The 19150-nt window shown below is 33.8% G+C and overlaps 3 protein-coding genes across 5 annotated transcripts; 1 reads left to right on the forward strand and 2 right to left on the reverse strand.

Annotated features, from left to right (window-relative positions):
- Positions 1-863: 863 nt before the first annotated feature.
- On the reverse strand, positions 864-2552 carry LOC105166537 (beta-D-glucosyl crocetin beta-1,6-glucosyltransferase). Its single transcript, XM_020695269.2, has one exon. The coding sequence runs from the start codon at positions 2369-2371 to the stop codon at positions 1037-1039; it is 1335 nt and encodes a 444-aa protein (XP_020550928.2). The 5' UTR covers positions 2372-2552; the 3' UTR covers positions 864-1036.
- Positions 2553-7492: 4940 nt separating this feature from the next.
- LOC105166539 (Transducin/WD40 repeat-like superfamily protein) lies at positions 7493-14473 on the forward strand. 3 transcript variants are annotated; one of them, XM_011085923.3, is made up of 9 exons: positions 7493-7720; positions 7922-8014; positions 8099-8164; positions 8265-8354; positions 8497-8629; positions 10126-10244; positions 10647-10714; positions 11658-11706; positions 13037-14473. In XM_011085923.3, the coding sequence occupies exons 2-9, from the start codon at positions 7958-7960 to the stop codon at positions 14066-14068; spliced, it is 1614 nt and encodes a 537-aa protein (XP_011084225.2). In that variant the 5' UTR covers positions 7493-7720; positions 7922-7957; the 3' UTR covers positions 14069-14473. The 3 variants fall into 3 exon arrangements, with proteins under 3 accessions (XP_011084225.2, XP_011084224.2, XP_011084226.2); XM_011085922.3 differs by having other exon boundaries at positions 7927-8014; XM_011085924.3 differs by having other exon boundaries at positions 7493-7696; positions 7927-8014.
- Positions 14474-14798: 325 nt separating this feature from the next.
- On the reverse strand, positions 14799-16943 carry LOC105166540 (cytochrome b-c1 complex subunit 8). Its single transcript, XM_011085926.3, has 2 exons — positions 16643-16943; positions 14799-15132 (listed from the first exon to the last, which is right to left on the reverse strand). Exons 1-2 carry the CDS (start codon positions 16810-16812, stop codon positions 15084-15086), a joined length of 219 nt encoding a protein of 72 aa, XP_011084228.1. The 5' UTR covers positions 16813-16943; the 3' UTR covers positions 14799-15083.
- Between the last annotated feature and the right edge of the window lie 2207 nt (positions 16944-19150).

A 19150-nucleotide genomic window follows, 5' to 3' on the forward strand; every position in this document is an offset into this window, starting at 1 on the left:
ATATTGATATTTAAAAAAAATGCTAGAGTTTTTTAGCTTTATTTTCATACTGACAACTCCAAATTAAGTTTCTATAAAATTAATTTGAATGTAACGTGATAGTTTAGAAAATCAAAAGAAATACATAAACAATCTAAATTTGCCAATTAGATGGACTGATAAAATCTGTATGAATTTGATTGGTAAAAAACTTATGAGTCTAGGTCGATTGTGTAATTGATTAATAATAAATTATTATTTAAACAAAGTCAAGATAATTATATATATTACAACAATGTTCGATTTATACACAATAAAAATTGGAACAGTTTATATTTTTTCGACAGCAAGTTTATGAAATACTTTTAATAGTAATATGTTATCATTACAAGAAAAGACACATAGAATTGCTCTATTTATTGTTTGATTTTGGCATAAACTTAAATTTTGAAAAAAATATTTTTTGTAACCTTATTATGGAAAATGTAACACAAACTTTAATAGCTAAGACCCACATCACACTCAATTATTTTCTCTTCCAAACCCCCCAACTCACATGTAACAGATTCGAAAGCTGCCAATTCTCATAAATCATGATAACAAATAGACATACCTCTCGAATTGAATTTTCTATTTTAAATTATATTATATCTTCTAATTCATTTAATATACATAGATTTTATGTATAAAAGGTATTATTATGTATTTTATTTAAGAATATATTTTATACACGCGGCTTATATATATTCTATAGAATAGTAGTTAAAATTAATTTAATTTACAACAAAAGAATCCTGATTCACTCAATCCGAAACTAATAAAACAAAAGGCAATATAAAGCCTAAAACATTGCATAGAGGAAACTCCGAAAGGACAACATAGAATACTTCAAAGTTAATAATTAGTTGAACAAAGTTCTTGAGATTTATTGCTATTACACTTAAAAGTAATCATCCAAAACAACAGAGTTGGCCTTTGGCTACCAAATCTCTCCTCGTAGAAAATCTCAATGCATACTCCATCTTGACAATTGCAATTGGATTCGGACAATGACTCCTTAATTCCCACAAATTTGTGCTAACTTGTGAGCAGTTTCGTCCATCTCTTCTCTGCTCCTCGACCTGATTCTCTCCCTTCGTTCCACAACTTGTCTTCTCAATTCCCCCCCACTTTCCCCCACCACTACATCTCTGATCACCTTCGCTATCTCTTCCCTCTGCAGCCTTCCCTCGTTGTCTCTCTTGACCTCCACGCCAACCCCAAGCTCCGCTACCAACTTAGCGTTCATGGGCTGGTCAAGATGCATCGGCATGGCTATGATCGGCACCCCAAAGTCGATGCTCTCCGTCAACGAATTCCAACCACAATGACTCACGAATCCCCCCACGCTGGAATGGTTTAGGATCTTGGCTTGTGATGCCCATTTCTCCACGATCCTCCCTCTTCCTCCCACTCGTTCCAGAAACCCTGCAGGGAGCGTCTCCGCGACCGTCGTCCCGTCTCCTTTCGGGAACCGCAGTATCCAAATGAAGTTCACATTGCTAAGCTCCAAGCCATAAGCTACCTCCTCAATCTCTTCCCTTTTCAAGAAATACTCGGTCCCGAATGACACGAACACGCACGAAAACTTGTCTTTCTGGCTCAGCCAGTCCATTAGTACTGCCTCATCAGCATCATCGTCGTCATAGTCCCGAACCAAGGAACCAACCGGGACGAACTCCCTGTTCAACATCTCGGAGAGGTAGTCCATGTACTTCCCGTCGATCTCTCTTGAGCTATTCACTATGATTGTTCGGCCAGAGTTCCATCCGGCCTCTTCGTCTGGATCTTTCTCTTCGTTCTTTGAACTTTCCAGAGCCCCAATCGCCATAGACAGCTCAAACTCCGTTAGACGGATGGCGGGGTAGGGGAACTCCACGCCCCGGCGCTGCCCCAAGTGACAGAAGTACGAGAACATGGCAGCGCCGGAGGTGAAAAACGTGACCGAAGGGATGTCTTTCTTGGACGCTATGGCTCCGGCCCAACGCAGGAGAATGTCGTGGATTAGGAGGTGGGGCTGCAGAGTTGTTAAGATGTTGGAGAAGTCGGGTTTCGCCGCTCTGAGGGCGGATCGGAGGGCGGAGTGGAGGTGGAGGGGGAGGCCGTTGGTGGTGTGGTAGTGAGGGGGGAGGTGAGGGGAGGAGGGGAGATGGAGGTGGAGAAGGTGGATGGAGTTGGAGTATTTTTGTGGGATTTTGTTGGCGATGGAAGTGAGGTTTGCTGGCGTAGAACAAATGTAGCAGTGGAATTTTCTGTCGGAGAGTCTCTTGGCTAGCTCCAAGAACGGGGTGATATGGCCGTGAGCCAGCCATGGGAACATCAGAACTTTCAGGCACTCTTTGTCTGAACCCATCCTGCTCTCTCTCTCTCTCTCTCTCTCTCTCCACCGATGGATATTGTGAATTCTTGAAATTCTCTCTCTCTCTCTCACTCTGTTGGTTGTCTGAAAATAGATGAACTGTAGAATGTTAGGCGCACAGGTTCTTAGTTCTTTACAAAGACCTCGTCTGTATTGCGGCGATGTCTCTAAGAAGACAAATTCTCATTGGGACCGAACACTACAATAAATAAAAAATTTAAATCTAACTAATATAAACGATTAAAATTAATAGGCATAGTTAATAAATGATCACACATTAATTATTGTTACTCGTGGATTTATAATTGTGACTAAATAATTTTTGGTAGTGTATAAATTAAATTTTTGTCTCAATTTCATTTAAATCATAACTAATGATAATTATTTACTACGAATTTTAGTTCTCAACCATTTCACTACATGTAATAGTAAATTTTCTTATAGTGATTAATTACATTTAAATTCTTTTTAAAATATGAAATTATAATTTTTCTACAAAATATTTTAAAAATTACACCTACACCCTTTCAAAATTTTTGGGCCAAAACATGGTGCATGTTCGGCCTCTTTTAATTTGGGTGTTTTTTGAGGTATTTTGAAGTATTTTGAAACAATAATAATTTTTAGGTTTGCATTTTATTTGTTTTTGGACCAAAAAAACTATACTAAGTAATTTGACAGTAACAATAATTTTTGTATTCCAAAACACAAGATCAAACGTCCAATGCTTATTTTAAATTATCTCCAAAAAATAAATCCAAACATACATGCTATTTTTAATATATATTTATTTATCTTTATTTTTTTTTCTCTCTATTTCCACAAAACACACCACAAAAATGAATCTAAACATAATTTACATTCAAGTGTATTATAATTATTGTTATATCTAGCCATCTTTTTTACAAACTCATCTTTATCTTGTTGTTTGCTACGATTTTATCTGATCTATTATTCTTTTATGACATTATATACAATAAAATTAACTTAGAATAAAAAACTTAATAGTTAATTTATTAATTTTGATGAACAAAAACCTTCAGAACTCATTTTGAGCAATTCATATAAGAGAATATTAACTATAGAAGATTAAGTGATATAGTGATAATATTGAAATGCTCATTAAGTATAGGAAACTTTACATCACCCTCTTTTGAGATTATGTGTCTGTAATATAAAAAATTACATTTAATATTTTTTTATGTTTATTTTCATTTAATAGATAAATTTATTTATTAGTTAAAATTTATAAAATTTTGTTGATATTAGCAAAAAAGAAAAATTGAGCAAAAATCCATATTTCTTCCTGAGTGACTTATTAGTCACTTATTATAAGTTAAATAAATTTTTTTTTTTATCAAACTATTATTGTACATCTTCACACGTTCTAACACACGTGAAAAGGTACATTTTCACCCCTATAATTAGGGTAGCTGGTCCGAATGTTTGACTTGCAAAAATCAGTAGTAAATTAATTAGGAGTAAATATAAGTTTTTTATATGTTGTTGCTAATATCAGCAAATTTAGTGAATTATAATTAACAAAGTGATCTATTTGTTGGAAAAAACAAACGTCATAGGTACTAGATATAATTTTTTAAATCACAAAAAAATTATATGTAATTATATAAAATTTCAAGGGAGGATTATGTAGCTATCCCTTTTTGTTTTGTCACTATAATATTCCTAGTTTTAATATTAAAATTATTTGTGTAAAAGTTGTGATCACTATCAATAAATAATTATAGAAAAATAAACTTAAAACTATCACTCTAAATAATTCATAACAAAGTATTTAGCAAGAGTACAAATGCAATGACTTAATACAACACAAATATACGATTATAAATTGTCATTGATTATTAATATGTGTGACGGTATTTTAAAAAAGATATTGTGATTAAATTAAAACTGGTGTTGATGTAGTTGGAATTTTAACGAAAGGACGAAATGAAAACTTTACCCATGACACAATAGCTCACCAGGTAAAAATACGATTTACGAGAGGGTATATTGGTAGGTTTTTTGTCACAATCAATGAATAGTAGATGTGTTAGAAAATAATATTTTTTATATTTATAGCAGTGTTGAAAGTTATATAGGGTGGTGAGTTGTATGTGTTTATCATTTGCCTCATATATGTTAAATTATTTTTTTACCCTCGCAGGTGAATATTTTTTACCAATATACGTCATACAACCTCCACTCTCGGATGGAATATGCACTAACCGATGTAATATTTTGTTCGAGAGTAAATAATCGAGAAAATATACTAAGTCTAATAAATGGGAATGGGTGGGTGGGGAACTATTAATTGTTCTTCCACTTACTCTCTTCCTTACATTTGCACACCTATTATTATAATATTTTTTATGTACATCTATCCAGTGTATCGTATTCAATTAATATTATTAAATTTTTAAAAAAATAATTAATTTTTAGGTTTTTTCTCTCTATTTCTCCTACTTCAAATATTATTTTAAAGTTATTTGATTATTTTTATTATAATTTATCTATATATGATAAAAAATTTTATCAAATAATATTTTTTATGTACAATGTATCGAGTGTGTCGTATTCAATTAATATTATCAAAGGAAGCGTGCGCTGATCGTCCTCCAAAAGTAATTTTTCTTCCTTTTGTTTATGTAAAAAGGGAACAAATAAATCATATTTCGTAAATAGTAAATCACGTCAATCCTTCGGCAATCACGTGGGGCGTTGGGAAACAAACGTAAGTATATAGACAAATTCTCCTACCCACATTGCAGAATTTTGGATTCCCCAAGAAACATTTATTTTATATATATATATTAGGCGGCAAGTTCAGTGAGTTACGGCAATTGTTGATTTGAATAAATAATGAATTTTCTAATGATATTGAATGTATTGCTTTGTCCTTTTATTTTCACATTATGGACAATATGTAAGTTAATTATGAATGACCATTAATTCATATTAAACAATATTTATTTGATTTACTTTATTAAATATAAAGAATTAATAAAGTTTTTAATACAATATTACTTGATAGACTATATAATAAATAGGGAGTGTATGGTACTGAAAATATATAAAAAAGACGATTTGATGGTTTAACATTTATCAAAGTAAATGTCACCACTATCCCAAGTCCGGCAAATTTGATCAAAGGCGTCGAAAGAGTTTAATGTAGTGCTAATAAATGGCTTATAAGTTTTATATTCATCTGAGTTTAGAATAAATTTACTTAGTTTTAAAAATATATGTCTCAATGGTTGTTTGAGATTAAATATGAAGGCAATTACTATCTTCATATAGATTGAGCCATAAGCTTATACTAAAAAAATTGCCCGCTTTCTCTTTGATGATTTGTCATACGATCATGAAAATAGTTGAAATTATGTATCGGTATACCAAAAGTCTTCCAACCCCTAAATATTTAAGCTTAATTTGGCATGATCGTCTTAGGCATCTAGGATCGATAATGATGTCCTGTCCTATTGAGAGCTCGCATGGTCATCCATTAAAGAACCAGAAGGTTCTTTCACCAAATGATATGTCATGTAATCTTTGTTCACGAGGTATTAATTAATAGATGTCTCTAGAAAATGGTCTCATGCATGTGTTTAAACTACCCATGATCTTCTGTCTGTTAGACTACTTGCTTAAATAATTAGATTGAAGGCACAATTTCCACACTACCCAATTCAAAAAAATTGTTTAAATAATACTAGAGAATTCACTTCAAAGGCATTTGAATACTATTGTTTGTCAATAAGAATTGATGTCGAGCATCCAGTCGCATATGTACACACTCAGAATAGTTTAGTTGAATCGTAAATATTAAAAGACTACAATGAATTGTTAGAACTTTACTTAGGAGAACAAAGTTACCTGTATATGCTTGGGGATATGCTGCATATTTAGTTAAAATTAGACCAACAACTTATTAAAAAAATTTCAATTTCAACTTGTATTTGGTCGACCCCAAAATGTTTTTCATCTTAGAACTTTTGTGCAGTTTATTTACCAATTGCGCCTCCAAGACACACAGAAAATGGGTCCATGATGTAGATGAGGTATTTATATTGGACTTGACTCTCCCTCCAGGTGGCAGAAAACCATCCACCTCTGGCAGAAAGCCACGTGGATCAAGACAAAGCTAGAAAGATGTAGATAAATATTTCACACCCTAACCATTCCTTAGAAATTTAGGTTCTATTCAGTAGAAGGCTTATCCGACCCATATTCTTGCAGCCAAGTAGGATTCTTTGGGAATTCTCGTCAACTGCTTTTGGACCCCTATCCATGACAACCACCAACCAGAATCTTCCCTTTCAGTCCCTAGGGTTGTGCTTCTTCATCCATCAGGATCCTATGGCTATAGAAGCAAGTCGCACAAGCACACGTTTGAACGCATTCCAAAATATTACAGTAGACATATTATCTCATTATCTTCTACACAATTAAGTTGTCTTATTTCTTTTGACTTTATGTTTTCAAATTGTTTATGACTTGAATGTCGGAGTATTATTTATTTATTTATGTTTGCAATCCCCTCCTTATGCTTGTAAAGAATTCAGCCGAAAAGCGTCAAGTTCAAACATTTCTCTAATGAGCGATTCTTGCTCGCATCAATATGGGTTATTTAATAATAATTTTCTAAGAAAATGAAAAATAAATGTATCAAAAAAATATAAAAAATAGTAAAAATATAATAATCTCGATTACTAAATTTGAAAAATAAAAATATAATGATTAAATAAAAATATAAAAAATACATTGATTGATATTTATGCAAATTTTTCATAATTATATTTATTATTTTTCATTTTAAAAAATATAAGGGTAAAATAATAATTATTGAAAAAATAATTAAAAATATAAACAAAAAAGTTAATTAGGTATCAAAATCATATTAATGATAAAACTCAAATATCAATTAGATTATTTATAATTATTCAAACACAAAAATAATATTAATAACAAAATTCGAGTACCAATATAAATTTTAGCCCTTATATTAATCAAATACATAAAATTGGGCCAATGCAACATATTCCAAACTCCAAACTCGTCAATTGGGCTTTAACTGTTTCGGTAGTGGCCTATAAACAAATCCATAAGCCTGTACATTTTCCTTCTGTACTTTTTCTTTCGAGAAACCACTTAAACCCTTCTGACCTTAACCCTCCCTCAGAGGCTCATACAGTTGCTCAAGCCTCGAACGGTAGAGTCACCTTCCGATTTTCTCCGGCGACGTCCGGCGAAATTGCTGTTCAGGCCTCCTCCTTTGTAGCTCCGGGTCGATTTGTTTTCGTTCCAATTGGCCGGCGGGTATAGCGGAGTTCTGAGAACTATGTATGTGTTTTTTTGTGTGGTTTATGCTTAACCTTGATTAATGGAGTCGGAGCTTTAAATGCTACTGGGTTTGGATTTGTTTACGTGTGCGCTGGTTCGGACCATTGGTTTATATTTAGTGTTATTGTTTGTCGTGCTTGTTTGTTCTATCATAGTTTCTCCGCGTTTTAGTATAATATGATTAATGTTCTTTTCCACTAGTGCAGCATTGTCTAACTGTTTAAGAAGGCAAAAAAGATGGGGGTGAAGGCAGCTAACATGGACCGAATAAATTTGATACCCGCTGCAGAACAGGTAAAGTAGAGCCTAATACTGGCAATTTGTCTGAAAAAGTGTTGTTTGGAAAAGTTTTTATTGGATTGGATTTGGGTATTGCAGGGAGTTTCTGAGGAGGAAGATATGAAAGTAAAGAAATATCTCAGGGGTAAAGCTACAGATTTAGGGGTAATGGATTTAAGAGAGTTTTACTACTATTATTTGTCTACTATGAGTTCCTTTTATTTGTTTAGATTTTGTTATAATTATTTATGCGTTTCTCTTCCAGGCTTTACAAGATAAGAAATTGAAGGGGCAGCTTGCTGTGAGGGAAGAATTGTATGGGAAATCTGCACAAGCTGCTGCCAAGGCTGAGAAGGTGACTCCTTGTTTTTACCATGAATAGACAATTTGCCCTGGGGTTAAATGTTCCTATAATGTCTGTGTAATTTGTATTAATATTGAGTTTCTGAATGTATTGTCAGTAATAGCATTTTTGTGTTATGTTTCCATTTTTTTAGTGGCTTATGCCAAGTGAAGGAGGCTATTTGGAAGTTGAGGGTATAGAGAAGACATGGAGGATTAGGCAGGAAGCAATTGCTGGTGAAGTGGATGTGCTGAGCTCAAGAAAACAGTTTGATATCGTCTTGCCAGGTCTGACCTGAAGTCTTAGTTGCTTTCGCATATTTTGCTGGCGTGATAAGAAAAAGTTTATAGTTCTCTATACGTGCTATTACATGATTTTCAACTCATTTGTAATTTGTGTAGCTTATGTCACAGCAAATCTTCCATGGATATCAGAAGGAGAATAAAATAGAGTACTGGAATTCAGCTGATGTAATTGGCATGAGATTGATTTTGTAAAGCTCGGCTGGACTTATTTATTAATATATCTTACAAGTTCCCATATGTCATAAGATGTTTTTAAAACTTATAAGAGGATGCATTTTATTTTGGTTATAAGTTCGAGTATTTTTTGAAATGTGAATAATATAAGACGACGACACCTATAAAATGTTTATAATACCAAATTACCAATTCTGTAATTAACATTGTCAAGTACTGGAGCTTGTTACTTCCTCAAAGATAACTTATGAACCCCCTATTTTTCCTTGAAGAATTTATTAGATTTTAACATCTTATTTTGGGAATTTATAATGTTTAAGGTGCTTATAAGTTACACAAAACAATATCTTTGAAACAACAAATTTAAATTAATACGAAGAATCCAGAAGTAGTCACAAGAAAAATACAAATAGATTTGATTTCATGAATTATATTTATTTTTACCTCAGGCTTCAAAAAGCAATTACATAGCAATGATATGATGTATGTTTCCTCTTCAATTATTTGTGGATGATTGACTCAATATGATTGCTGATTGTGATCCTGTATTTCCTTGTGGATATATGCATATTCATTTACGAAGTCTTCTACGATGAAATATAGAAGTACAGAGAAAAGTTAGGGATGAATTTGATGTTAAATTGTTGCTAAAGGTATATGAATATTGTGTACTGTGGATGTGTGCATGTATAGGTTACGGTTCTCTTTTCAGGAATTTTGGAAATTCTTTATTGGCTATGATTGATTATATGGTTAAAGCCCAAAGTTTACAAGCTGGAAATTATGCTTCTAGATAAAAACCATTTCAAATCTACCTGTACTAAGTAGCCTGGGATTTGTTATTGCTTTGTCAGTTCCTTTATTCCAGATAAATCGTCTGGGTTTTATGTTTCTGTGTCTTATCAGTTCATTACAAAGCAAAGATTGATGTAGGCTTATCAAGTTTTCTTAAAGCTTATTTAGCATGTGTGATGCCAGTTTATGTTTCCTAATGATATAGAAGCTTGATTACTAACACTATTGCTCTAGTATCCTCCAGGCTCAAAGAAGCTCCATTTAAGCTGTGCTTCAAATTTGATGAGCTGGTGGATCTTTTGGCGTAGTGCTTAAGGGGTCTGACATATTCCCTTAGATACTGTGGACGTTGCTTAATTTCTAGAAATGTAGATAATACTAACCGTGAATGTCTAGGAGTCTGATGTGAAATTTCATATTGTATCTTGAGCTTACTTTGTTTCCTTTCATACTGCAATTTTCTTTTTTTTATGTTTCATCCTATTAATGGCAAAAAGTACTATTATCAGAGCTTGGTCCGTACACTCTGGATTTGTCCTTGAGTGGTCGGTATATGGTAGCAGCTGGAAGAAAAGGTCATCTGGCCCTTTTGGACATGAAAAATATGGACCTTATTAAAGAATTTCAGGTACTCTCAACACTTCCAAACCATGTCTCTGCTTACTGTTGTGCATTCCTATTCATAGTTAGGGGTTTCAGCCCCAGCTCGGGCTCAATGTCTTTATATGTCTTAATAAAACTATGCGGGAGATTCACCTTTTATGATTCCTAATTGGGACCTTCTATAAATTCTCTTTAGGGTTAAAAGTTTAAACATTTGAAATTCTTCTACAGCATGATTTATAAATTAAACCAAGCACTTGTTTTACCAAGTTCTGAGCAGCTGCATACATTAAGAAAGAAGCCAAATACACTATGCCTCTTGTAAGATTGGGATTTTGAACCTTCATATGTTGTACTGCAAATCAATAGTTAAGTGTGTTGGATGGTATAGAATATGGATATGTAAGTTGTAGAGATTGTTTTGCAGGTTAGGGAAACAGTTCGTGATGTGGTATTTTTACATAATCAGAAGCTTTTTGCTGCTGCTCAAAAGAAGTAGGTCCTCTCATCCTTTTGGTTACAAAATCAAATGAAAATGAGCAGATTTGGTTTCTCATTAGAAATTTGATTCATATCACCACATCGTATGATGCATATCCTTTTCTTATTGCTGTTTATTATTTATGAATTGCATGGAATACAGAAACATTATCCTGCGTTTGATGTTGTGCTTTTGCTATTTCAAGGTCTGTTTCTAATTCTATTTTGATTGCTGTGACGAAGATTAATCAAATCTACATCCTTAAATTGAATTGTTAAACATTTCGAAAAATATCTAGGGAAACCTTCTGGTATCTTTATTAATACTAATTATATAAATATTTAAATTATTTTTTACATTTGCACTGTCCTTCAAAAAGGCGCGTGCCACGTAGGAGCCCTTGGCGCCATGCGCCATTAACTACTATGGTTATAGCGGAGTTCAATAAAATCATTGCTCATTACTGCCTGCCATCTCGTCTTATTCTATAGGATAACCCTTGTTCATTGATTCACGCTTTGGGTTGTCTGTGTATCATGGTGTGGCTGGACTTTGGTGATTGTACCTATTTTATGCGAGTTGGTTGGTTTAATGTACAAGACTCATGGGAGGCCAATGTAAGTCAGCTTTATATTTTTCGAAGATTCAGGGATCATAGAATGTCGGTGCTTATTGTCGGTTAGCCACTTGCTAACTTTTCGTTAATCTGATTCTGCATACCATGTGCCAAGTAGCTCGGATCAAACATTTCTAGGTATCCAACCTCATCATCTCATCCACTAGCTTTTGCAGTTGGTTGCATGGCACTGACACTCTAATTGCCAGTAAAAGATTGAAAAGCTTTTTCTGGTGTAAGGATATATTTCATTTGGTTATATTAGCCCTGAAATGTCGTATTTCTGTAATAATAAATATAAAATTTTGCCCATTCCTGAACTTTGTACTTGAATGTGACAGGTACGTGTATATGTATAGTGACAATGGTACTGAATTGCACTGCCTGAAGGTTAGCAATTGAACTTCTTACTACTATTTTCAATCTTTAGCGTGCTGAAGTCTTATTCAGTAGTTTAAAGCCCACTTTACTAATGTCACATCTAGATATTACAGTTGTCCTGACTTCATTTTATATATTTGTTTATGTTTGTGGATGTATTTGTGTGATTATTAAGGTGTCTGTTTTTTTCTTTTTCGTTTTTGAGCATCCAAGTTGAACGTCTAGTTAAAGTTTGCTTTGTGTTACTTTACTTCAGCTATCCATGTAGAATCTAAGTAATGACATAGACACATTCCTTTTGCAATTTACTTTCTTATGCACCACAAAGCTGTTAATATTTTTAGTTAGATATACACTTTTACCAAGTTCACAGCAAATATTAGTTCAGATCTTAACATGCTGGAATCAAGATATTAAAGATTTTTATCCTCACTCCACGATAATTAACTCTATGGGGAGAGTTGCACACTGAGATGCCATGCAAGTTGAATTTGTAAATATGAAATAGGTGCTTGCTGACATTCTGGAAATCTTAGGTTGGGTTGGGATCAACTAATTTGGACTTAAGGAAGGGTGAATGCATATGGATTATCAATTAGCGTAAAATTTTGGAAAATAAAGATTTGGTTCAGGATCCGATAGATGTTTGCAAGTCTGTGAAGTTTATTAAGAATAGACATTTCCAGAATCCAGAGGTCTGTTTTCAAGGATCTGAATTCCTTTGAATATATAGTAGTTGTAAGAATATCTCAAACACATGCGTAGGATTTGATACTCGTAAACCTAGTGGGTCTTTGACTTGAATGATCATGTTCAAATAAATCAATATAAATCTTCTGAATATATATATATATATATATATATATATATATTTCGAGTGCTGTTTTTTGAGTTTGTGAACCTTTAAGTTATTTTTCAATCATTCAGGGAATGCATTGACGAATCGACTATGTTAACTAATCATCTGTCCTTTGGATTCAAGATCATTTCCGCTTTTTGGTACTTTGTATGACTGTCAGATAGCCTTACAAGTTCTATGCATCTGGGTTTCACTTTTTTTCTTTTTCTTCTTTTGGCATCTGGGTTTCATTATTGTGAATACACTTGGAGACTTGTTTGGTGACCGTGCAGAAAAAATGATGTGGGAACAAAGACTGTTCTTATGTTGGTCTTATCAATAAATGATTTTATGGCTTATGCATCGGGAGCCATTCTCTGTTGTCCTAAAAGCTCATTTGACCCAAATTTGCATCACCCAGAAACTAGAGAGTAGTCTCTAGATCTGTAGCATGTACACAGTCCTAGAGCAAAATATGACCTTGATCCCTTTTTCTACCAGGAACATGGTGCTGCAGCAAGGCTTCAATTTCTGAATAAGCATTTCCTATTGACATCCATAAACAAACTTGGGCAACTTCATTTCCAAGACATAACAACAGGGGAAATGGTAGGCAATTTTCGAACTGGTCTAGGTCGCTCTGATGCCATGGAGGTAAATCCGTTCAATAATGTGACCGCAGTTGGTCATTCGGGTGGTACAGTAAGCATGTGGAAGCCTACCAGTGCTGCTCCACTTGTCAAAATGCTTTGTCATCAAGGACCCGTTACAGCTTTGGCATTCCACTCAAACGGCCATCTCATGGCAACAGCTGGAATGGAGAGGAAAATCAAGCTTTGGGATTTGAGGAAGTTCGAAGTTCTCCAAACATCACCAGGCCATGCCAAGACCATGAATTTCAGTCAGAAAGGTCTACTTGCTACAGCCACCGGATCTTATGTGCAGATATTGGGAGATTTCTCTGGGTCTCAGGAGTATAGCCGCTATATGGGCCATTCCATGGCTAAAGGATACCAAATACAGAAAGTGGTGTTTAGGCCATACGAAGATGTATTGGCCATTGGGCATTCAATGGGTTGGTCATCCATATTGATTCCTGGATCTGGAGAACCCAACTTTGATACTTGGGTGGCAAACCCATTTGAAACACGTAAACAGAGAAACGAGAAGGAAGTTCGCTCTCTTCTCGACAAACTTCCCCCAGAGACTATCATGCTGGACCCAACAAAGATTGGTTCCGTGAAGCCAACAAGGAAGAAAGAACAGCCGACTAAGCAGGAGAGGGAGGCAGAGAAGGAAGCTGCTGTAGAAGGCGCTAAGAGTATTTCTTTCAAGAAGAAAACAAAAGGTAGGAGCAAGTCGAGTAAAGTGGCCAAGAAGAAGCAAGAAGCTGTAGCCAATGCCAAGAAACCTTTCTTGGAGCAACAAGCTAAAGATGCAGAAACGTCGAAAAAGAAAAGGAAGCGCAATGAAGTCGAAAATCAACTACCAAAGTCCCTGCAGCGATTTGCTCGCAAGGTACCTACAACATGATTCTACTCAAACCATGAGAATTTTGGTTCTTCATTTCCTTTTTCATCTGAGCATTACTTAGAAATTCTTTTTAGCAAACGTGGATGTGCTGTAGAAATGTTTGAAACACTTGCAATTTACGTGAAGTAGTGTATGGTCGTTTTAGTTGGGGTACGCCATAGAAATAGTTGTTTGAGATGAAGGACTTGTGTCATTAGAGGTTGACTTCGCTGTTGTATTGATTGTAACTGCAAAGCTGAGTTCATCGTACATTCTTTCTCATACTTCCATGCGGCCCCAGCTTTCTATGTTTATGTTTAAATTGATATAGAATTTCAGGCAGTGTTACGAGGAAGGAAATACTTCTGTTTTAAATTGTACCTTAAACTTTTTTCCCCAGAATAGTTAAATTAGTTAATTTCTTTATATCTTTTTTTTTCATTATTATAATAACTTATGCTTCTAAATTTAACATCTAGAAAACAATTGTTATTTAGTTATAAATTCTATTATTTATCTATACCATTTATTAATGGTGATACTTGTAGAATAACTATCTTGATGGGCATGGCAGAATATTTGTTGATACAAGTATCTTTAAACATATTTATCCATTCACAAAATATTCATTTCTTTAATCAACTAATTCTCTCAATAATTTTTGTATTCATTCATATTCAACACGAATTGTATTTGTATTCATGCATATTCAACATGCATATTCAAATTCGAGAGATCGATAGCAGAAGAATGAATTGAACAACTTAGCATAACGTACTCTCAAGCATCGGACTATAGCAAATTTATCACAAACGATTTGAACAAACAGCATTGTTTTCTGTGGACTCACGAGAAAAAGACCAAGTCATTTAGAAGCATTCTAAGTAGTACATGGAACAAATGTTAGGAAAACAACTATCTGCAATTGAACATAACTTGAAATCCGTCACCTGCAATGGGAGGTGAAACCGCAACTCAGCTTATTGACTAACCTGAAATAATGGAACTCTCCAAAGACTAATTGAGTTAATTAGCTTCAGTATCTGTGATTCATCTTCTCCGCTTCTTGGTACCACTGCACATACCTGCAAGCACAAAAGGGTGTAAGAACGAAGAACTTCAAACTAGTGAATAAAAATTAAAAATGGTGGGACAACAGCGGGCAAACACAGCAAAATTGCAGAGGTAGGTAAATGCAATCATTAAGTTACTATTTTACTGCCATGGTCAACCTCAGGATTCCAAGAAGTTCATAGAGATTATTTGCCAGAGGTCTGGTTCTAAGTGAAATGTCGGGCTAAACTCAACCACGTACACTAAAAATTAATGAGATTATCATAGACTATAAGCCCCCCTTTTCAAGTGATGAAAGTATCTTACCTGACACCATCTGTGTTAAAGGTAAGATTGAGTACAAGTACGTCATCTAAAAACTTAATTGATTTTTCAACTTACAGTTAGTACAAACTCGGACGGATATTCTTGCAAATGAATTAAAACTTATAGTGGGTTCAGCTGTCAGGTAATATTATTCACTTTGTGATTATGTTCTTTATTTTTCTTATATCCTAACTCTATCTTGCAGTATCATGTGGAAGATAACATATGGAGGAGCTATTTTTATCAGACCCAGACCTTCAAGATATTTCTAGATGTAGGAATAATGAGTCCACAACCTCAATCTGTATGGAAAAGAAAATATTTAAATCTCATGATCCAAAATTGCAGTCACCATCACCCTCACCCTCACAACCACCAGGACACTAACCTATTCGCTTTTCTTCTTAAGTGTCTAACATAGCAGCAGTACACAATTAGAGAAGAAAGTAAACAAGGGACATCGAAGAAAGGAAAATAATCTTGCAACTTATCAAAGGTACCTAACAAGGGTGCAGCAGCACATATTTGCACATAGAATGACGAAGTCTAATAAAAAATAAATTTCGACAATGAAAAAACCAAGAAAACAAGAAATTCTAAGATGATTGTATAACGTAATGGTTTGCATCAATCCTTCCTAGTAGGGCAAATTGTGCTGATCAGAGGTTGAAGCTACCTTCAAAGTAAAATTAATGTCACCTTAGCTACATGCCCACATGTTGAGCAAAAGCATTCGGCTCTTTACATGGTTTCTACTTGCTTAGGACAGACAGGAACAATGTAGTTGATTTCATTTACACAGGCTCAGTGATGTAGTACAGTTAAACCGAGCAATATTTACAACTGAATTGAGTTGTGCATCACCTAACACAATTCTATCACACTTATATGTTAGTTCTAAACCAAAAACGGTTCATGGTCCGTAATCCTCCCAGGATTAGGGCTCATTATCCCTTTTTCATTGGACACGACAAAAGAAGCTTTACCCCAGTGCATAAGCCTCATCAAGTGGGATGAATATATCCTGGTCTTAGATACCGAGGAGGTTGTGAGGTGAAACGCGAATTACATCTAGAGAATCCAATTGTCCGGCCATTAACCCTAATCTGAATTAGGAACCCACTCTCGGATCCCGACACAAACATACATAATACTATTGATGCAACCCATCGCAAATACAACAAACAAACACAGATAGATATACAGTACACTTACGAGTAGGTGCCGACAAGAGGGCCGAGCAAGAGAGTGGCGTTGAGCCAATTATCAGAGATCTTGTGGGCGATCTTTCCGGGTAAATCTTTCCAGAGGCCCGGCATCACCTTCTGCTGGAACGGCGACAAAGCGTACACCACTGCCTTCATCCTCACCGGCTGCTTCCCCATTTCTCTCTCCAGAAATTTGCACGAAACCTCTCGCTAGCCAAGAAACAAGTGACAGAAAAGCAATAACAGACAACAAATCGCAATGAAAAAGCTGATTGAAGAGCTCCCCTTCGGCTTTGTCGGATCATTTTGGGCTGCATCCCCATAGCTCATATGTTTGGGGCATTTGCCCAAGATTGCTCTCTCTGCCATTCTTGCATTGTTTGTTGTTGCCCCAAAAGCCCAATTTGAAAGTTTTGGATCATCACACCTGTTTGTTTGTGTTTTCATTTTGGGTTTTCAGTTCAAATTTATATAGATTTTTATATAAAAATAAATATTTAAATTAGTTAATGAGATTGTAGTGTATTAGATTGTGCTGTCGTTAGATCAATATATTTTCAATGAGGATACCTATAAATAAATATTTTTTCACTTTAATTACTATTTCAAAAATTGAAAAATGAAAACAATAAACTTTAGCAGTCAGATCCTCTTTGAAGTCAAGTAATTAAGTCAATCAAGTTGTGTCACGTAAATCTATATCAATTAATATTTATTTTTATAAACAAAATATTACATAAATTATGTCAAATGAATCGATCATGTAATGACAAACATTTGATGGTATTTAACTCTTTAAATCAAATCAAATTGCGAGAGATAACATCATATGTGTTTAAATAGATTATAACTCAATCTCTTTAGACACCTATATAATAGGATTCTTGAAACTCATTTTGAGATCTATAATAAAGAATGAAGATTGAAATTAAAAAAGAAGAATTCACTTCAATAAGTTCATCAAATTCAAGAATATTTACGATGAAACTTAAATTCTTTGTTAAAAGCACAAATCAAGTTATGACATTTAATTCGAAATTATGGCCCTAAGTCCTAGTACTAACATTCCAAAATGTCAAATTCAAGTTTGTATGAGATTCAAGTTGAGATATTCCGCCATTAAATCCCCAAATTCAAAGTTAGAATTATAACATTTTCTTTAAGATTATGATGTTATGTCCTCTAAATAACATTATAAAATGTCAAATTCAAAGTCGAAAGAGATCTAATGAAAATTATTGAAATCCCACATTGAGCGTCAAAATTCGTATCAAAAAATAAATAAAGAAAATTGTGATAAATAGGATATATAGATTTGAGATAATATGGGTAAAATCTAATAAATCTTTGAATCTTAATCCGCAGATTCTTTTTTCAAAAATGGAAAAATAGCTATTTGACAATTTGGAGGTAAATCTCCATTTTAGTTTCCTTCAAACTTGAATTGATGTCTCCTTGTTTGGCTTAACTGTTATGTGTTGGTTGCCTTGTTGTCTTCTTATTTGGCTTCACCTGTTATTTGGAATTGTTGAAAAACACCCATATTTATAGTTATACGGTGGAAACTCTTGTCATAATTGTTTGATGAGAAGGGCCGTTTAGATTGGTCCTGTGATTTGATTCACATTATTTTCTTAATCACTAAATGTGATTTAAATTACCAAATCATTGATATTTGCTTCTTTTTTTGCTTGAAGTTCCTTCTACCGTGATTGACACCACAGACCTTTTGGTAGATTATTTTCTATCAGGCCATATTAAATATATTTTGGTCTAATTATAAAAAAAAGAATGAAATAATACCATACTTCACTTGGGATGCATCCATCTCAATTACAAAGTCTAAATTCGATAGGGACTTTTTTTCGGTTTATTGAACTTTTAATTGCTATTTTTTTCTAAAAATTTCAATATCAACAATATATCTTTTTATGTTTATATTTTTGTTAAAAAGTTAAATATTAATATTTATCGTATCTGATCGATACGGACCCACCTAATGTAATTTGATTGGCTTGATTATTTGATAAAATTGAAAGGTTAGTACAATAAATAGTCATATGGCAATTTAGTATATGATATTAAAAAATATAAATGAATATTATAATTTCGGCTACGAAATTTAGAAAAATAAATAAATAACTCAAACATCCTTTACACAACATGATTACTAATCTTGTTCATCATATGTATAATTCAAATTATTAGAAGTTGAGAAAATACTAATTAATATTGTTTAGCCTCATCAACAAGCTGGCACCACTAAGATTCTAAAATTCTTTTAATTAGTCAGATCTTGGGACCAAATTTTTTTTTAAAAAAAAAAGTCTTGGGACCAAATCCACCACCAAATAATAAATATGTGGTATTTATTTTATTCCCAAAAGATCTTATTCTTTAAAATAATAATTTACATTATTATCAAACGACTATTGTTTTTGCCGACGATGTCTTAGCGTAATGGTTAAAGTTGAGATTGAGGTCCCATAAACAAGTTCGAGTCCCACAAAATGTA

This window comes from Sesamum indicum, linkage group LG7 (assembly GCF_026168435.1).
Source record: "Sesamum indicum cultivar Baizhima isolate 11 linkage group LG7, ASM2616843v1, whole genome shotgun sequence".
Lineage (NCBI taxonomy): Eukaryota > Viridiplantae > Streptophyta > Magnoliopsida > Lamiales > Pedaliaceae > Sesamum > Sesamum indicum.